The sequence below is a fragment of the Mustela lutreola genome, chromosome 8 (genome assembly GCF_030435805.1).
Source record: "Mustela lutreola isolate mMusLut2 chromosome 8, mMusLut2.pri, whole genome shotgun sequence".
Lineage (NCBI taxonomy): Eukaryota > Metazoa > Chordata > Mammalia > Carnivora > Mustelidae > Mustela > Mustela lutreola.
Window position 1 is genome coordinate 5907326 of NC_081297.1, and position 20404 is coordinate 5927729.

At 44.5% G+C, this 20404-nt stretch overlaps 1 protein-coding gene across 2 annotated transcripts in view; it reads right to left on the reverse strand.

The window, feature by feature from the left end:
- Positions 1-15703, reverse strand: part of GDI2 (GDP dissociation inhibitor 2) — a 28945-nt gene extending 13242 nt beyond the window's left edge. Inside the window, exons 1-5 of one of the 2 annotated variants that reach the window (XM_059183723.1) lie at positions 15685-15703; positions 15289-15489; positions 7287-7394; positions 5564-5663; positions 1896-2030 (exon numbers count right to left, since the gene is read on the reverse strand). In XM_059183723.1, coding sequence (XP_059039706.1) covers positions 1896-2030; positions 5564-5663; positions 7287-7394; positions 15289-15333 — 388 coding nt within the window. In that variant the 5' untranslated portion in view covers positions 15334-15489; positions 15685-15703. Of the gene's footprint in view, positions 1-1895; positions 2031-5563; positions 5664-7286; positions 7395-15288; positions 15585-15684 lie in introns of those variants that run through there. The other variant, XM_059183722.1, reaches the window with a different exon arrangement.
- Between the last annotated feature and the right edge of the window lie 4701 nt (positions 15704-20404).

The following is a 20404-nucleotide window of genomic DNA, read 5'->3' on the forward strand; positions in this document are numbered from 1 at the left end:
CCTGCCTGCCGTTCTGACTTCAAGATCCTATTCATTAACAGAAAAACAGCTGCTGAGAAGGTAAGGATCTGGTAAAAATTCATACAACTGTGTACTAAAACAGGTAAATTCTACTCCGTCTAAATTATACCTCAATAAACCTAACCATACCAACAGATACATGAACATACTTGCTTATTTGGGGGCAGGGGGCCATGAGAAGGACAAACCGGAAACAAACACAATCAAGTGACACGAGAATGAGGACGAGACTCTAAACGCGTCTTTTGATACAATGCTGACTTTCCAGTCATGTAAATGTTCTACATATTTGAAAAAATTAAATCAGAAAGGGAAAATAAAACTGCTACGAGGTACATCCTTAAATTTTTGTTTAATGGAGGCAGGAAGCGAAGCTACTAACATAGGTAAGAGTGCAGAGTATAAACCAAAGTTTAGAACACAAACTCTGCTGTAAAAGATGGTCTTCAAACTGCTGAACTCTTATTTCTTTGGAATAAAATTTATGTTGTCATTTAAAGTAATTTCTAACCCATGATTATACCACTAACGCCCTCAATTTAAGTATGAACCATTCCATTCCCTTTCTGGTTGTTAATCCTAACTTAGCCACAAATCTCTGTGCTGACTTCTTTCTTTCTGGCTAGAGTGCCTTCAACGTTTTCTCCCCATAGCAAGAAGGAAATAAATGGAGTTAAAGAAGCCGCCAAAGTAATTCAAATTACATTTTAAGGTGAGGGAACTTTCCCACTCTCCCACCAAAAGAATCCTGAGAATCTACTGGCACGTCTCTGGGCCCAATCCAAACAGCTCCCTCTCCTAAGCTCCTCCTGGAGCCTGTACTGCGGAAAACTCATCCACTGGTGAGCACTCCAAATTCACCCTTTCTCAAACTGCTCTGCGCGATAACTCAAACACCTTCAAGGACAGAAGGTCTTTTTCAGGGATGTTTGCTCTTGAAAAGAGGTAGGAATAGAAAATGCTAAGCAGGGGCGCCTGGATGGCTCAGTGGGTTACGCCTCTGCCTCCGGCTCAGGTCATGATCTCAGGGATCCTGGGATCGAGTCCCGCATCGGGCTCTCTGCTCAGCAGGGAGCCTGCTTCCCTCTCCCTCTCTCTGCCTGCCTCTCTGCCTACTTGTGATCTCTGTCAAATAAATAAATAAAAGCTTTAAAAAAAAAAAAAATGTTAACCAGGAACCTTAGCGTGAGCCAAGAAAGGAAATCTTTTGGGGCAAAGAATAAAATCACTCCCTACTCACCAGAAATTCCTAAAATCAGAGACTGCAGACAATGACAACAGCATCAATTAAAAGAGAAGGTTTCGCCAGAACAGAGTTTCTTCTTTGGCAGGATGGCTAAGCTGGGTCAGCGGCCCGCTCAGCACACGGCTTACATCCACAGGCGCTACAGTAATACCATTTTCCACCCGTCTTGCCACTTACCTACGAGACTTCAGGCCAGAGTTCCCTCATCTATAAAATGGAAATCCTACCCTGTAAAGCTGTTTCTAATGTCAAATAAGACAATGAACGTGAAGTGTTTTGCACAGAGCCTAGCACACAGGAACCCCCATCCCCCGGCCGAAGAACAGCTCTTACGAATTCTTACTAGTACACGAAGAGCACTGCCTGACCCACACCAGCACCAAGTTCCATGGGGGGGGGGGGGGGGGGGGGCAAGCCACCTGAAGCCTCTCCCAGCTTCAGAGGCAGGGGTTTTTGAACCTTCTCTTCACTGATGTCCTCTCGGGGTCTGGCAAGCAACAGACACTCAGTAAATACTGCCGACTGGAGGAGTGACGGCTGGCAGGACAGAGACATTAAATGTGGTCTCTAAGATTCCCTTCCGTTATGAAATCTCAGGGTTCTGAGAAAATAAAATAAAATGACTTACTAGATGCCAGAGCTTCTGCTTCAGTGGACGGAACCTTGTAGATCTTTCCACCCTTATAGACAAAGCTCCCTTCAGTCACTTTGAAATCCAGATAGCGAGTGACCTCTGTATAAAGCAGCATCTTCACCAGCTGACCTAAAAAAGTCCAACACTCCAAACTGAAACTTAAGTCTTAGTATCTTCAAAAACCAGCAGAAATACAAGTACATTCATTGTCGGCTTGTACTCATCATTTCCCAGTTTTTTCTAAGATTGTCCAACCCCTTCCAAAAACTCTTGAATCCTATGTTCTAAATGGCACAATCAGAATGCACACCTACTGCGGAACATCTTTAGAAGCGCTTTTTTAATGTTACAACTTCAAGAGTAATAACTTTATCAACTTGCTTTTGTAAAATCTATGTTAATTATTATTAGAGGTATGAAGTTTAGAATTATAGTACTATTGAAAATGGGCTTGAGTTTCCGTTAAGTTACTATTGTAAAGAGAAGCAACTAATAGCAAAAATTTTCCAGAATTTGTGCTATTCAGTTTATATTATTCAACCTGTACTAATTAAAATGAATATTAATTTCATGGGAGCCTGGGTGGCTCGCTCACTCGAGCATCTGACTCTTGATTTCAGCTCAGGTCATGATCTCAGGGTCATGAGATCAAGCCCCACCACAGGATCCAAGCTGTGCATGGAGCCTGCCTGGGATTCTCTCTTTACCTCTCCCCCACCCCCTCCCTCCCTAAAATAAATAAATAAATCTTTTTAAAAATAAATTAAAAATAAAACGGGCATTAATTTCAGATGAATTTCAGGTATATAATTAAAAATATTATCTGCCTATAAGCCAAGAAATTTGGTATACTAAAATGGGAAACTTTTTTTTTTTTAAGATTTTATTTATTTATTTGACAGACAGAGATCACAAGTAGGCAGAGAGGCAGGCAGAGAGAGGGAGAGGGAAGCAGGCTTCCTGCGGAGCAGAGAGCCCGATGCGGGGCTCGATCCCAGGACCCTGGGACCATGACCCGAGCCGAAGGCAGCAGCCCAAACCACTGAGCCACCCAGGCGCCCTGGGAAACTTTTTTTTTTTAATAGAAAACTTTTTGAGCAACTAAACAAAATTACTTTCAAGCTCATTTGAAAGGACAGAAACACTAGGGCAAAATTAAGAATATACATATATTGTGAAGATTTCTTTACTTAGAGTGAGAGATCGCACACACAAGCAAGTGGGTGGGGGGCAGAGGGAGAAGGACAAGCAGGCTCCCCACTACCCCCACTAAACTCAGAGCCCGATGTGGAGCTTGGTCCCAGGACCCTGAGATCATGACGTCAGCTAAAGTCAGACACTTAAATCGACTGAGCCACCCAGGCACCTTTTTTAGAAACAACTTTTTGTTTTGAAAACAAAATATAATGAAGAGAGCTTTACCCAGCCAGGTACTAAATTATACAGTTATACTGATTAATCAACTAAATTAGTGGGGAAAAAAAGAGACCCATGTCTAAGAACTTAATATATTTATAAAAGCTCAAACCAAAGTGGAAAAGATAAATGGTGTTGAGGGACAACTGATTAACCATTCTGAAAAATTAAATCTCAATGTGTACTTCTCAAACAGGTTAACAGAGGGGGCACCTGGCTGACACAGTCGAAAGAGCTTGTGACTCTCGATCACAGGTCCTAAATTTGAGCCCCATGCTGGGTGCAGAGATTACTTTAAAAACAACAGGACGCCTGGGCTGCTCACTGGGTTAAAGCCTCTGCCTTCAGCTCAGGTCATGATCTCAGGTCCTGGGATTGAGCCCCGCATCGGGCTCTCTGCTCAGGTGAGAGCCTGCTTCCCACCCCCACTCTCTGCCTGCCTCTCTGCCTACTTGTGATCTCTATTAAATAAATAAAATCTTAAAAACAACAAACAAACAAAAAAACTAAAGATATTTAGCCTCAGACAGGATAACAAATAAATCAACTTACACAGTAAAACAGGTGAATTTATTTTTACAATAAAAAAATTAAACTATAAAACCATTAACAGCAAATATTAGTATTTTTATAACCTTGAGGTAAAGATGAAAATTAAGCATAGCCTTCCAAATCAAAAACAATAAAAAGAAGAAAAATCAATCTATATAGCTACATGAAAAGTAAAAGCTTATGTTTGAAAGAAAAATACAGCACAGCTACTTATAAAGCCAATCACAGACTGGAAAAGGTAACTTCAAATACATTAAGAGTATTTATTTCACAGTCTTTATAAAGAACTCTTTCATATCAATAAGGGAAAATGTAGAAACCTCAAAAGAAAAACGTATAAAGCCTAAGGTTGGCCAATACGAAAGGCAATGAACATCCTGAAATCATTTCTCTCTCTAACAAACAGATACAAACTCCACGGGGCACAGGCTGGCTCAGTGCTTGCAGCACGTGACTCTTGATCTTGGCTCACGAGTCCAAGCCCCACGTTGAGCATGGAGCCAACTTAAAAATAATCAATCCATTATTTTGGCTTCAGGTATGGCAAAGAGACAAAAATTAAAATGAAGATGGGGTGCCGGGGTGCCTCCGTAGGTTAAGCATCCAACTCTCGGTTTTGGCTCAAGTTATGATCCCAGAGTCATGAGATCAAGCCTTGCAACCGTTCTGTGCTCAGCTGAGGGGGGGTCTGCTTCAGATCCTCTCTCCCTCCTCCTCCGCTGCTCTCCCAGCTTGTGTGCAGGCACCCTCTTTCTCTCAAATAAATAAATTTGTTTTCTAATTAAAATGAAGAATACTCAGATTTAGTAAAGGCGGTGTGAAAGGGGCAGACCCACAGGCTATTGGCAAGAGTCAGATCAGGCAATAGAAAACAAAAGCCTTAAAAACTCACTGCCTCTCTCCCCTCAATACATGTCCGGGGGGGTGTGGTGAGATTCAACACACACACAGCCTAGCCTGGGTGGCTCAGTCGGTTAAGCATCGGTCTTCGGTTCGGGTCATGATCCCGGGTTCCAGGGATGCAGTCCCACATCAGGCTCCCTGCTCAGCATGGAGTCCGCTTCTCCCTCTGCCTACTGCTCCCCGTTTGTGCTCTCTCTCTCACATAAATAAAATCTTTTTAAATAAACAAATTTCAGAGAAAATGCAAATAAGATCTTTCCACTAAAAGAAACTAGAATATAAACTCAAAACCAAGAAACAAACAAAACTCAAAAATGGCAAAGGGTAGTTCATACTTTAATTGATGGGACATAAACAGACTTCATACCAACAACCTAATTTTTAATGTAATTTCAGAAAAGGGCATTAATATCACAGCAGTTTAGCCCCCCTAATTAAAAAGGAGAAAAATGTGAAGAAATAAATTTAAAAGCCTCCAAACTAGGGAAAACGCTCCTTCTAAAGACCCAGATATCAGACTGTCAGGGAAGCCCCGAGAAGAGGTTGTAGACATTTCCAGTTTCCATACACACTGTGCCATGTCCTAGCTTTGTGTCTCCAGAACCAATTAGGAAGGAGGCACCCCACCTCCATTCTTACTGACTCCAGACACCTCTAATGGCCACAGTCTACTCACCAAACCGTTGCCATCAACAAAATCTTTCACATCCCTGGAGTAACACTGTGTCAAGAGCTAGAGTCTACTTTTAAATCGGATTCAATGTACCACCAAAAATGTGAGAAGGCTTTACCGTTGGCCATGAGGAACTTAGGGATTAAGTCCACATTCCAGTCTCTTCCTCTTCCCATGGATGCTGGTGGTGCTCCTGGTATTTTAAATCTTTTGTATAACTAAGACCAAAACAAAAATTACCATAATGTAACAAAATCTACTTTTCGTTACGCTACGCAACTATTCGTCCATGACATGGTGCTGGCGTAGTCACTGACCACCAGCAGATGAGGTAAAGCATAACAGCGACATTTCATTTTTTATTAGATATAATTTTTAGAGAAATTCCAATACACATCTAAGTTAAATGCACTACTAGACTAATGAATGCTAAAGTAAGTATTACAGAGGTAGTATTTTTTGCTAACAGATAAGCAAGAATATATAACAATTTGTCAATGATACACTACTCTGCAGATACACCATTTGTAGAAATCATTTAAACTCACTCTCTCCTGGGTAAAAAGCTAACTTTACTAGCTAAAGTAATTTTGCTTCCGTACTTATATAAGGAGTCAAAAATAAATTCTGGATTCTTCAAATGAAAAAAAAGTTAGCTCCAGCTAATTTAAAATTTATGTAAATCGAGCAGGAGCTCTGGATAAAAAGAACCTTATGGTCTAAAATTTGGGAATATGCTTCCTGACGTGATGCAGTATGAACTACACAACGATGCTTTCTTATTAGAAGCTAACTTGGACTTTTCAAAAGAAAAAAAAGTGGGGAGATTTCTGTAGATTATAAGAATAAAGAGAAACACCAAAGACAATGTTTAAAGTAGTTAAAAAAAAAAAAGAAAGGAAAGAAAAGAAAAACGCTTCCGCCGCACACAATGTAAGACATTCTTGGCATCACTGGGAAATTTGACTGTGGTCTGGATATTACTGTTAATTTCCTTAAATGTGTTAAAAATGATACTATGATCACGTAGGAGAATGTTATTCTTAGCCAGTGGATGCTGAAATATTTGGGTCCAGTATCATGATGTCTGTTACTTTCAAGGATTCAAACCAGTAACAAAAAAAGACATAAAGCAAGTATTGCAAAATGTTAACTGCTAAATCCAGATGGAAGGTTGACCCACTGGTATTATTCTTTCAACTTTTCTACAGGCCTGAATACAAAACAAATTTGGAAAAATGATGAAGTCCATTTAAGCAGGCACGATGGACAGCAATTGAAGATGCCCGTGTATCCCCAGTAACACAGCACAGCTCGCGGCCAAGCATCTGGATGCTGAACAAACCTCAGAGAAAGATTCAGCAAAACAGCAAAATGATAAATACTGATATATTGGAAATGCTTCGTGTGTCTAGTCTAAAAAAGCAGGAAGCAAGGGAGTAGAGCAAAAAAAAGAACCAAAGCTGTAGAGTCCCACAATCTAGGTTCACAATCCTGTGATTTTAATAACAGACTATTTTGTCATCTGAAAAATGGGGATAAAACTCTGAGTAACTGAGCGAAACCAGCTGGGCAGTGCCGGCCTGCGCTTGGCCTATGTTAGACCTCCGTCAAGTCTACACCTTTCCCATGGAAAGGTCACAGGTAATTGCTCCAGAGGGCAGTACCGTCACAACTTGAATGTCCACACGCCCTAAAACCCACAGAGTCGGAAAACACAGGATGCTAGAGATAATCTAGTTAATAAAACAAAATTAAACCTATCTACAAGGAGTAGAGTTGAGATTCACAAGTAAAAGTTTCAAAGAATGCAAGGCATCCTAATTTGCTCTAATACTTACATCTTCCAGAGGTGTTATAGATGCACTTTCTCCTCCATAATATGGGTTTCTATCCATGTGAAGAACTTTCTTCCCGTTCACCGACATTATACCTGACAGGATACATTCCTACAGGGAAAGCATAAGCATTTTCAAAAGAAGTGAAGTATTACCACATGTTTCAAAGCCCCTCTTAAGGGCACCTGGGCGGCTCAGTCCCTTCAGCATCACACTCTCGGTTCTGGCTCAAGTTGTGATCCCAGGGCTGTGAGATCGAGCTCTGTGGCATGGTCCGCGCTCAGCAAGGAGTCTGCTTAGCTAAGACTCTCCCTCAGAGTGCCCGGCTGGCTCCGTGGGTGATGCGTCTGCCTTTGGCCCTCCGTCAGGCCGCCTGCTCCGCGGGGAGTCTGCTTCTCCCTCTCCCTCCTGCTTGGGTTCTCTCTCTCTCTTTCCCCCCTTCACTCTGCCTCTCAAATAAATAAAATCTTTAAGGAAAAAAAAAAAAAAAAAAGACTGTCCCTCTCCTCTGTCCGCCCCCACCTGCACACGCCCACTTTCTAGATTAAATAAAATCTTTAAAAATAAATCTTTTTAAAAATGTAAAACAATGATACTCTTCTCACAATATTTTCACTTTGGAAGATACAATTACACTTTGTAAAGCTTATTCATGTTAACATATAATGGGTTTATCATTAAGTGAATTAGTAATTTTTAAAATTTTTCAGTGATTTCTAATGATAAATATACATATATATATAAACCCTCCAAACAAAACTCTTCAAGGTCCTTACTTTTTAAGAATATATCCCAAAGCCAAAGAGTCTGAGAACGAGAGCTCTAAAGGAAGCATCCAGGACAACATAAATAGATTATAAATGTCCAGTCTCAGGAAAAAGGTAGATAAAACATGTATATACTAAGATATACTCTATCAAGACAGAGGGAGGAAAATCAAAAAAGAATATGAGTATTCTTTTATGTAAGAATTATCACAGAGATGGGATACACATTCATTCAAAACTCAAACAGGGTTTTGGTGATCAAGGCTTTATTGTTTTTAAAAGAAAACGTATCCTCATTAATCCTTAGGGGTTTTCAAATTTATCCCAAAGACCCCAGGTAGCAGAGAACAATCTCACTCCCCTTAGAAGTCTGACTTGATACCTTTATTTTTAAAATTCATTATTTCTAATCTTACTCCAAAATGTATCTACTCATTTTAGTATAAACGTCAAATTTTACTCTAGGAAGATGTGTCTTTCTTATTTATATCAAGACACCAAACACCAGGAACGCTCCAGGAGGCCACTTCATGGCCTATCCCAGTCCTAACTACACCCCCAATGCCCCCCCTCCTGATTTCTAAAAGTGCAGATCTGCTGTTTTTAAACTCTGAATAAATGGCATCAGGCACTATATCCTGTTTACATATCATGTTTATTCAACATTATGTTTACAAGACTCATCCAAATTCTGTTTTGTGTATTCCTGAGATGTACTTCTTCTTACTGCTACAGAGCAGGGGTCCCCAAAGTACAGGGGTCAACTGCAGTGGACATGCGATTTCACAAATACAGATTTATTGGTAAACGCCCATCCCCGTCCGTTTACATATCGTCCACATTCGTTTTCATAGTGGAAGGACAGTTGTGACAGGGGCTGTACCGCCTGCATGACCTATTTCCTACATGGACCTTTCTAGAAGGTCTGTCTGACCCTCAAGCAGTGGCTGGATCTCAAGGGGTACTTCCCAATTCAGTACCACCTGTGAGCGTGTTTGAAATGTCAATTCTGAGCAGATTCTCAAACTTCACTCTGCATCCCCATCACCCAGAGGTCTCCTTAAAACAGACTGTGGAACTCCCACCCACAGAACCGGATTGGGGCTGAGAATTCGTTTTTCTCATGATTTCCCACGTGATGTTAATGAGGCTGGTCCAGGACCAATTTCAAGAATCACTACTAAAGCAGCACTGCTCCAACGTTACTAAGAATCAACTGGGGGTCATGCTAGGGGTGCGTGGCTGGCTCTGTTGCTAGAGCACGGCACTCGTGATCACTGGATCATGTGAGTTCAGGCTCCACACTGAACTCAGAGCCTACTTTAAAACAAAATAAAAAACTGGGGATCTGATTTTGATTCAGTATACTCAGCGTGAGCCCTAACCTTCTGCAGTTCTAGTAAGTTCTCAGGTGTTGCTTCAAAGCAGTTGACTCAAGAACCACGGTTTGTGTAACAAAGTGGTGGAGGCTTTACTTGAATGACTATACCACATGACTACACAATCATTTATCCCTCCTACTATTAATGGTCATCTGGATCAGTTGCCAGTTTTTGACTCTTATAAACAAAGCTCTATGAATATTCTCAACTTGCTTTTATTATGCGTTTGTTGGATATATATCAAGGAAAGCACCATTATGTTCAACTTCAGCAGGTAACTCCCAAACTGCTTTCCAAAGGGCGTGTACGAATTTATACTTCCGTCCCAGAAGGGTATGAAAGTTCCTGTTGTTTCAAATCCTTGCCCAACACTTGTGTCTTTTTAATTTTAGCCATTCTGTAGTTAGGATGTGGTTTAATTTGCATTTCCTGACAACTGAAGAGGTTGAGCACTTGTTTAGTTTATAGTCCACTGATAATTATGGTATCTTCTTTTGATAAGTGCCTATTCAAATTATTTGCCCTTTTTAAAAAATGGGTTTCTAAATAAATAAATAAATGAATAATAAATAAGTAAATGGGTTTCTTTTTCTTATAGCTATATTAAAGTTCTTTTTATATGCTGGATAGAGTAAAGTGCCTTACTGGTTCTGTGCACTGCAAACTTCTTCCATTCCGTGGCTTACTTGCCTGTCCACTTTCTTAACAGTGTCTTGATAAAGAGAACTGAAGGCATTTTATAATTACAAAAACCAACCCTAATCTTTTCAAAAGCAATTCACTTGTCAAAAAAAAAAATCCAAAGAAGCACCAACATATATGGTTCAACATATTATGCACAGGTAAAAAAAAAAAATCTGCCTTCATAAAAAACAAATTAGGACATAAAGAGAGAAAGATGAAACAGTCCTGGGTCCAGCCAACAAAGGCAGACTCCAGAGTTTAACTTTTGGAAGCAAAATCACAGCAAGCAACTCTGAGTGTTGCGTATCTTCTATATATAACTTTCCACGCTTCCCTGCAAATAAGCATGATCCACTCAATGGACCACAGCTCTAAAGCAAGTAATAAAGATGGAGGCCTAAAGTGAAAGGCTCAGTAATTTAAAGATTCACTGAAGTCCAAAGAGCTGCTAACAAAACCACCTTTAGAGGCACGGTTTGGAACAAATGTTGAGAAAAGCTAGTTAAATCTGCAGGTTCATGGCTTCTCCTAAGCCCATCTATAAAAGATTGCTTTTCCATTGCCAAAAGAATAAAATACATAGTAGCACAGTGTAATACTTTACATTTTGCTTTAAAGCATGGGATGAACTAATTTGCTGATAAAATCTGTCAATCATATCTGGGCATCGGGTACATATTAATGATTCTTAAATTTTAATATCTTACAAAATTAACTCGAAATTAAAATCCAGTACTGCTACCTATCTGATGAATAAAGAATAACAAGCAAAGCACATTAAAGCCAGAAAAAATACTCTAAATGAATTTCCTTTTTTTGCACTAGAAAACCCTGTCCACCCATCATATATATCAATAATACTGATAACTTTGACCAGAAAAAAATCTATTTATTAGTGAATATTAACCAACATATTAGTTTTACATCTACCAGATTAGAGTACTCCACATTTAATTCAAACTCACCCACAAATGACCTGAGGAGGAGAGAACACAAACTCATACCCAGAGTAACTGATAAAACCATCTTCAGAATACAACTTCTTTATGATAATGGCATCTGCCACTCACCTGGCATTTCATGTTCTCCTACATAAAAAGAGGTAACCAGATCAAATAGTTTAAAGGTCAGTGGCAGCCAAGTCCTAGCAAGGATACACATGTGGGAGTGAGGGAAGGGCCCTATCAGTGGTGTGAAGGTCCCTTCCCTTTAGCACCCTGCACGGATCACCAGAGTTGCAATAATCAGCGTAACTTACTTGGAAAGCACCTAAACACATTAAGGCAAAATACCTCTAATGTCCCGAAGGGGCGTGCACGGTGTTCCTTTATGTGTGTAAACCGTGATCAACCTACACAGTACTTCCCAGGTCAGTGGTACGAGACCCCTGGTCTTAGAGATTCCTTAGAGAGCAGAAACTGAAGAGAACAGAGCCTGAGTACAGTGTTCCGATAGAGCCTCCAAGTGACCAAACTAAGCACCCACCGGAACTCTAAATCCAACTGAATTTCAAAGTTACAAGGAAAAACAAAATATAAATGACAACAACAACAAAAAACTCAAACAGTAAATAAATGCCCACAAAAATGTGATAAACAAAACAAGGTACCTGAACACTAATACTAAAGAAAAATGACTTTTGAAAGCTACTTACCTAGAACTATGGGGAAAATACATTAACTAAAACATTTTTAAATCAGTTAATCTGTTTTATATGTCAGCAACAACACAGTAAAAATAATTGTTTTCAGCAGAATGTTCCTTTAAGTATCTGTCCCTTGAATGCATGTGATTAAATGCTGTCAAAAGATCATTTTTCTTGAAATTGGCTCTAATTCTATCTTTCCTGCTCAAAATCCTTTCCCACTGCCTGAAAGATAAAGTTAACATTTCTCAGCCTAATACATTCAACATTAGTGAAAGCCTCTCTCCAACCCAATTTCCCAATCTGCCTCTTCACCCCTTCTGTTTCAGGCAAAAACTCCCCATTATGTACATCCTGTTCTCAATACCAATCCACCCTGCTCACTCTGCCCAGAAAATCGTGCCTCCTGCTCAAAGCTTACCAATATTTTTAAAATCCAGCTTACATACCTTCTTTGTGAAGGGTTCCCTGCTTGCCCTGTCTGAATTCTCGTGCGGGCAGCCCTACGACAGCACCTAGTACCTCCTCACGAGGTACTCACGAGCTCCATCCTTCATGCAGATGTAATGCCCACAACTGATCACAACAGTCACAGTTTAAAGAACTCAAACTGGGTAAGCCAGTAGTCCAGGAAGAGCCTTTAATCAGGTATAAGGGGGATTGCTAATTTTCATGGATGTGAGCAAACACATTTAGTTAGTGGTTTTTCAAACCAACTATCTCACTACTACTTCTAGATGCTAAAATGTGTCTGATTTTACTTCTATCCTAAGGGGCCAGGATGCTTGAAATTGATTTAAAATACAGACTGCCAACAAGACATTTATACCTTCCAAAAATAAGACATTTGTACATATTGGCCCTATGATCACTACTGCGGTGGATAGAAAGTCCTTCACCTACAAAACTCTAGCATAGCAATGGCCAGGATTTTCAAAGAGCAAATCTGAGAGGCAATTTAGGATTTTTAAATCAGATATTAAAAACCCTTTAAAATCCAAAGTTTTAATAAAGAAAAAGGGTAAAATTTTATGTCTGGGATGTAAAATAATTTCCAAACATCTTAATACTGGGAATACCGGTTAACTCTCACTAAAGTACATGTTTCTATTTGTAATTCCAGACCAGAATTACTATGTAGAACAAAACAACACAAATACCTGCTAGCCACAAATAAGCTGTGGAAATAGTTACCCTTTTTTTTAACACTACTTTTAAGAAGATTGAAGAATTTATTGCCAATCCCAAAGTCAATTAGAAGCAGTGTATTAGGTGGTCAGATGTTGTCTGTTCAAGCTGAAATCAAAGAAAAGTAAAATCACCAGCCTAACAGCAAGAGGAGGAGGAAATGAGCAGATGGAAGAAGTAACTCACAAAGGGCACAGGCTGAGAGTATTTACCAGGTATCTCAGCAGTTTCACTGTTACAGCATCAACACAATACCTACTCCTCCTGAAGTGAAGTCTTACTAATCAAGCAAATTATGTTACTTAGTTTGGTAAAGAAGTTGTGATGTCAATAGGAAAGGGTTGTTTTTTTTTTTCCCCCCAGAAACTGGTGGTTCTTTAAAGTGATAATCCTCAATTCCTTAGAAAATTCAATTATACAGAATATTCCATTTCTCCCGGATACAGAATGATTTTGTTCCAGGTTACACGTTTTATGTTTTATTTATTAAAATTACAAGTAACATTTGTGGATCACCTCGACCTTCATTTTAGAAGAAACAACTGATACAGAACAGTGTCCACTTTAGGCAACAGAGTAACTCTGACAGTACACTTCTTTAAAAGTAACAAGTTAATAGCACTACAAGTACCTGACACACAGCCATCGCCTAACAGTTTGCACCCATAACTGGTAGAGTGTGCCTGTTTTTAGGTTCTTGACTCTCTGGCACTAGGTATTTGTAAGTCAAACATTAAGAAAATGAAGTAGTATATTCACTTGAAATAGTAGATTCTGATTTGAAGGTTTTTAACCTTGCTGATCTTAACGGTAAGCAGTCTGCGTCACGAGAAATGAGGGTACACATTCAGCACTACCCAATCCTCCTGCCATCACTACTCCTATCAATGATGGGAAGACTGTGAATGCTCTGCATGGACAGAATTCCCAAAGAACAGCTTTATGAGAAGGCTCATAGGGATTAAAGTTATCACAGCTGCAAAGTGAGAGCAGAAACTGGTCTGATTTCCAGTTATGTGCCTACTGCTCATCAAAAAGGTCACAATTAACCCAAATGAATACTTAAATAAAGTGCATTTTCTTCACTTGGTTGTTACAGAGCAAGAGCATGCTGATGTTCGACACAAAGCGATGCTTCTGTACCAGCCCTGTAGAAACCTGCAGGACAGATTTGCGCTCCTTTGTCCACGTCCAACTGACCTAAGCAAGAGCAAATCTGAAAGACCAACAAGAACCATAGAAAACACAGAACTGACTCTTCCAACACCCTGGCAGCAACCGGGCCCGTTTCAACGGGCGCGACCCTGCACAGACTGCGAAGCTCAGAACCCCAATCACACACCTTAATTAAGAACACTCACTGAGGGAAACCAGCCCCGCAGCTGGCAGGCCGGTTCATTTAGGCACCCAACCGTTTGCCAACTCAGCACCTAAAAAAGAAATTCGACCAAATCCCTTGCATGCAAAACGACTAGTTTTCTAGGTGAGTGACCTCATGCGTTCGGTACTACTTCCTAGCCAGGCACAGGCCGGCTTCGGACTGGTCCGTAGGAGGGAACCCGGCCTCCAGCGACCCAGCAGCGGTCCAGTTCTCAGGGGAAAGCCCCCCCCCCCGGGGGGGGGGGGCGATGGACGCAGGGAGCAGAGGGTGGCAACGGCCCGCGGAGAAGGCCGCGGAAGGACAGGCTCCGAGGACACTCATCCCCAATTCCCTCCAGATGCTCAGGAAGTGGATGGGCGCGTTCCGAGGAATGTGCAAGCTCCTCCTCTGAAGTCGGGGTTGCGGGGGGGGGGGCGCGTAAAAAGCTCATTTTCTCTAAGTTCACTGGCCTGCAGCAGTTCCAGGACGCGGATTCTCCAAGCACTTGTCAGAAAACCCCGCGCCCCGCTCTGCAGGCCGAGCCCCACGCGCCGCGGCCGGGGCCGCAGGAGGAAGCGCAGCTGCGAGCGGTCGCGCCGCCCCCACCCCGCCGGGTGCTTTTCCGTTTCCCACCGGGAGAGGCCGTGCAGCCGCAGCGGCGGCGGACGGGCCCCCCACGCCCAGCGGGCGGCCGCCCTCGCTCCGCACCCACTTCTGCTTCCCCGTCGCCGGCGGCAGGCCGCCCCCCGGACCGGGCTCGCCGGCCCCGGGTCTGTCCTGGCACGTCCGGGGCCGAGCCGGGGCCCCCAGCCGCCGCCCGCGCGGCCGGCCCCGCTCCGCCGCAGGCCCCCGGCGCCCCGGGTCGCGCCCCCCGCCCCACGACGACACCCGCCCGCGCGCACGGACGCCGGCCGGCACGGAGCGGCCCCGCGCGGCGGCCCAGGCCTCCCGCGGCGCGCGGCGGGGGGAGGGGACTCACCGTAAGGCCGGTGCCCAGCACGATCACGTCGTACTCCTCATTCATGGCGGGGGGCGGCGAGGACCGAGGCCCAGGGAGAGCACAAGCGCGGGGACTCGCGGGGCCGGCGGCGAGGCGGCCGCCCTGGAGCCACGGGGGAAGCGCTCAGGCCGGTGTCGGGGCCCGACGGGAACGCGGAGCCAGGGCTGGAGCCGGAACGAGCTGCAGAGGAGGGAGGCCGGCCGCCGCCTCAGACGGGAAGAGAAGAGCGGGGCGGGGAGGGGAGGGAAGACGCGGAGGGCAGGGACAGGCGGGCGGCGACCCGGGCCTCCGCAGCCGGGGCGGGGCTTAGAGACGGCGCCGTCTGTCACAGCCTTCCCGCCCGCTCATTGGCTGCGCCCCCGTCGCCCGACCAACCTGCGTCCTCTGCCGCCTCTCGCGAGAGGAGGGCGGGCCGTCCCGCCGGCGGTTCCGGTTCCGGTTGCCCGCCCGGCTCGCTGCCACCGTGGTTGGGGGCGGAGGAGGCGGCCGGGCGCGGGCCCCTGAGGGCCTTCCTTGGGGTGGAAGCGCGCGGCTGGCCGGAGCACGGCGGCCGGCTTCGTCCCTCCCGCCGTGGTGGGGGACCGAGGCGCGCCCGGGGCCCCGGGACCTCCCGCCGCCCTTGGACTTTGAGCCCGAGGCGGCCACGTGCGCCCGAGCCGCCGGCGCGGGGTGCGCTGGGGACGCGGGCGGCCGCCTCGGGCCCCGCACTGCGCGCGTCGCAGCCGCGGGGCTCGTCTCGTGGCCCGACTCCGGCTGCGGCCCGAGCGCCGAGCAGGCCGGGGCCGGCGTCCGACCGCGCCCGCCCCTGTCGCTGGCGGCTGGCTTTGTGTTCCCTCCCATCCGGCCTCCTTTTTCGGAGCGCGGGGAGCCCCGCCGCCCGCGGGCCCGGCCGGAGGTCGCAGGCTCCACCGTATTTCCCGCCCTGGGTCCGAGCGGTCGTGCTTGCCGCCTCGCCCCCTGTGCGGCCCGAATGAATTTAATAAGAAGGAGAAAAAAAAAAAAAAACTTGTAAAAAACTACCCCTTCGCGCAAACGGAAGGGAAGGCTGATCTGATGTGGAAGCAGGTCTGCGCCTCCCGAGGGCCGCAGCTCGGCGGCTCGAGACGTCGTGGCTGGCCGCAGGCGTGCGGTTAGGCCGCAGGTGGGAGCAGCGGTGCGCGCCTTCGGTCGCCCCGGCTCCGGCCCGCTCCCACCCACCCCCCAGCCTTTTTAGGATTCCTACTGGAATCTCCACTCTGCGTAAAGAGATGGATGTAAGGAGAGGCTTGTGTTCTCAGCCAAAGACCGGGGACCCTGTAGAGGCGGTCTGGGCAAGGGGTCCCGGCAGAGCCCCGGGCAGCCGGGTCTGCAGCCTGTAAGGTGCGCCGCGCTCAGACCAGAGTTGGCGATTCCTTCTGGAGTGACCCTGAAACAGCTAGAGAAGGACTATTCGAAGTGAATCTCCGTAGCCAGAACTTCCTGCATATTTAAATCACTCGGATGCCGGAAATAATGTAACAGTGTGGTACCATGTTTCTTCACCCCAGAAAGAGTTTAAGAAGGTGTGTTCTATCGGACTCTGGACCTGGGGGTGGGGTGGGGGTGGGGGTTACATTTACATGCCTTAACTGGGATTGTATACATCAGTGACCAAATGAATTTCTGGGTAGACAAAAATCAAGTGCCAAGTTGTCTACTGAACCCTAACGTACCAGTGGGTGTGACTGCTTTTTCTGTTGGCTAAACATGATGCTTCAAGAAGGTCGGTCTCCCAAGGACGTGCACATATATATACACGCACAAACCTGTAAACAACAGAAACTTACCTCTCACGGTTCTGCAGGCTACAAAGTACAAGATCAAGTTGTGTCTGCTGAGGTCCACTTCCTGGTTCAAGCTGTCTTCACTAGCCCTCAAGTAGTTGAAGGGGAAAGGGATCTCTAGGGCTACTTTCACGATGTTACCTATATTTTTGAACTGATTTGAAATATTGACCCCTCTTTTTTTTAAACTAACAATAATGAACCTAGCTGGCTCAGTCAGTAGGCCATGTGACTCTTGATCTAGGGCTTATGAGTTTGAGCCACACCTTGGTCACTGAGAATACTTTAAAAAAAAAAAAAAATACACACACACACACACACACACACACACACACATACACATTCCAGGCGCCTGGCTGGCTGGGTAGAACATTTGACTCTTGATCTCAGGGTCATGAGTTTAAGTCCCACATTGGGTGTGGAGCCTACTTAAAAAATAATAATAATAAAAATTTTAAAAAATTAAATTAAAAACTGGCAATAACAACCAAGAGCATTTTTCATGTATTGCCATCAACCTCTGAATTTTTTTTTTCAACCTCTGAATGTTGAGGCTTTTAAGCATATCTGCTGAGTTGTTACCATGTTTAAAGTGAAGGGTATTTATTTTATCAATATTCAGATGGAGTTAATGAGCAACTTCAAGGCATTGGATAAGGGATCTGAGTTGAAGGCTAATGAGTCTCCTCAATCTGATCCCTTACACTGAAATTTAGTTTTGTTGGCCTTACAAGTCCCATGGCCCTTTGGAAGGACCAAAAAAAGAAAACAACCAACTGGTTTAATCCAAAATTCTATACCTGCTCTAGGAGCCTCATCATCTATTCAAGTTGCCGAGGAATGTGGCAGACAACACAAATACTGTTTATGGTAAAGTGGCTTGAAAGCCACTCATTGGTTCTGTGCAGAAGAGGCCTCAGTTCCAAACTGAGTGAAACCTGAGGTTCGGGGGAAGTGGGTGATTGGTGGAAAGGATGGAAAATACCATCCCTCTGAAAGATATTTCAAATCGTCTTACAAAGCAAGAGGCCCGGGTGAGTGTTATGTATACGCAGGTGCTCGGGAATCGTCGCTGATCTGTTTGCACTGAGCCCGCACCCACACTTTATGGAGGGAGACAGTCCAAGGAAAAGAATATCAGAATGAATCTTAGTCCTGGCTGTCCTTCTGTCCGGAACCACTGCAATAGTTTCTTACCCGGTGTCAACCCTTCTGTCTCTGCTGGCCGTTATCTTCCTAAAATGTGAATCAGATCATGGTCATGCTTCTGCCTATCTTTTGCATTTAGAATGAAATTCAAACTCCTTACTATGGCCTAAAGGTATAGCTGGCCCTAACCTTTGTGTCTCTCTCCCACTTCATCTTGTATACTTCTGGCTCACTGCACCCCAAACACACTAGTCTTTCAGTTCCTAGAATCTGGTCAAGCTTTTAACCACCCAAGGGCCTCTGCACCCTGGTGCGTCCCATAGCTACTAACCCTCACTTCCCCTCCTATACCTCTTCTCACAGCTGGCTCTTTCCACTTCCTTAAGTTTCCATGTGAAAATCTCCCCTTGGGGCGCCTGGGTGGCTGGCTCTGTCCGTTAAGTGTCTTCCCTCAGCTCTGGTCATGATCCCAGGGTCCTAGGATCGAGCCCTGCATCATGCTCCCCAGTGGGGAGACTGTTTCTCCCTCTCCCTCTGCCCCTGTCCTTGTGCATGTGCTCTCTCTCTTGCTCACTCTGTCTCTCAAATAAATAAAATCTTAAAAGAGAGAGAGAGAAAGAAAAAGAAAAGAAAGTCTTCCCTGACCACGTTATCTAAAGTAGGTTCCCCTCAACTTTGATTCTCTGATCACCCCCTGCTCATTTCTTTCATTGATTTTTATCAAATTGGCAGGTACATTCTTGTTTTTTGTCTGCCTGCCAACCAGAATGTAAAGTCCATGAGGGCAGGGACAGTATCTGTCTTGTGCAGAATTATGGCTCTGGAACAATGCTGAAAGCCTGACACGTGATGAGTAAATATTTGATGAATGAATAAATGACCTGGAAGTTGATCCCTAGACCAACAAGGATGACATGTGATGAAACAGATACCAGTTCCTCTTGATACTTTTGAGAAGGCAGTTTTTCTTACTGCAGAAGATGCTAAGATTTAGGGGGTCTTAAAGATAGGAATCTATCAAATACAAATCTCTAACATCTGGAAATCTAATGCTGAAGATAAAACATATTAAAATATCTAGGAAAAAAATAAATCGCCAAAATAAGTATTTCCTAGTTTATGATAGATTCATTTACCCACCCACCCAACACACTCCGCCCCCCGCCCACCCCCACAAAGTGCTCGTCTGCTCACAGTCTCCACCTGAGTAGAGACAGCTCCACCCTGGGTCCAAAGCAGAATTCTAGGTATCATCCTTGATTCTGTCTTCTTTCTCTCCTTCCACATCTATTCCTATTTTCCTTTGCTGTATAACCAACCACCCCAAAATGTAGTGACTTAACCATGTATTATTATCTCTAATGGTTCGGCGGGTTGAATGGGCTCCGCTGTGTGGGAATTGCCTGTGTCTACAATGCAGTTGTAGTCAACGGTTGGGCAGGAAGCCTGTAGACCAGACTAGACTGGACATTCAACATGGTGCACTCCATGGCTGACAGCTGGGAGCTTGGCTGGGGCTGTCAACAAGAGCAGCTGTGTGGGTGTATCCTCTCCACTTGGCTTGTGCTTCTCAAAATATGGTAGATGTGTTCCAAGAGCATAAGTTCCAAGAAACAAGAAATGAAAGCTGCTGAGCTCTTAAGGCGTGGGCCCACAGGCTGGCACAGGGTCTCTTCTATCATATTCTACTTGTCAGAGCAGTTACAGAGCACGCCCAGATTCAAAAGGAAGTGCCATAAAGCCCACCTATCAGTGCAAAGACTTGCCAATGAATGTGTAGTCATCTTCAGCTTGCCACAATACCCCATTACACTCTGGCCATTCCACCTCATAAAAATCCTGCCTATCCCTCCAGAATCTCCAACCTCACCTCGTCTACAGTAGAATAGACCACCATCAAGTTCTCTCCTACATGAGTGCAAAAGCTTTCTTAATTGGCCTTCGGCCTTCAAACTTGTTCTCTGTATTCTAGTCTAAGTGATCTTTTCCAAAATCAAAAGTGACCAAGCTGAGCACATCTTCAAAATCTTTCCTAGGCCTCCACTGCTCTTCGGATCAAGTCCAAACACAGATTATTTCCGAAGATGAGCTTCAGTGATTTGGCCCTCAGTTACCCAGTGGATATTACCCTCAGCACAGCCCTC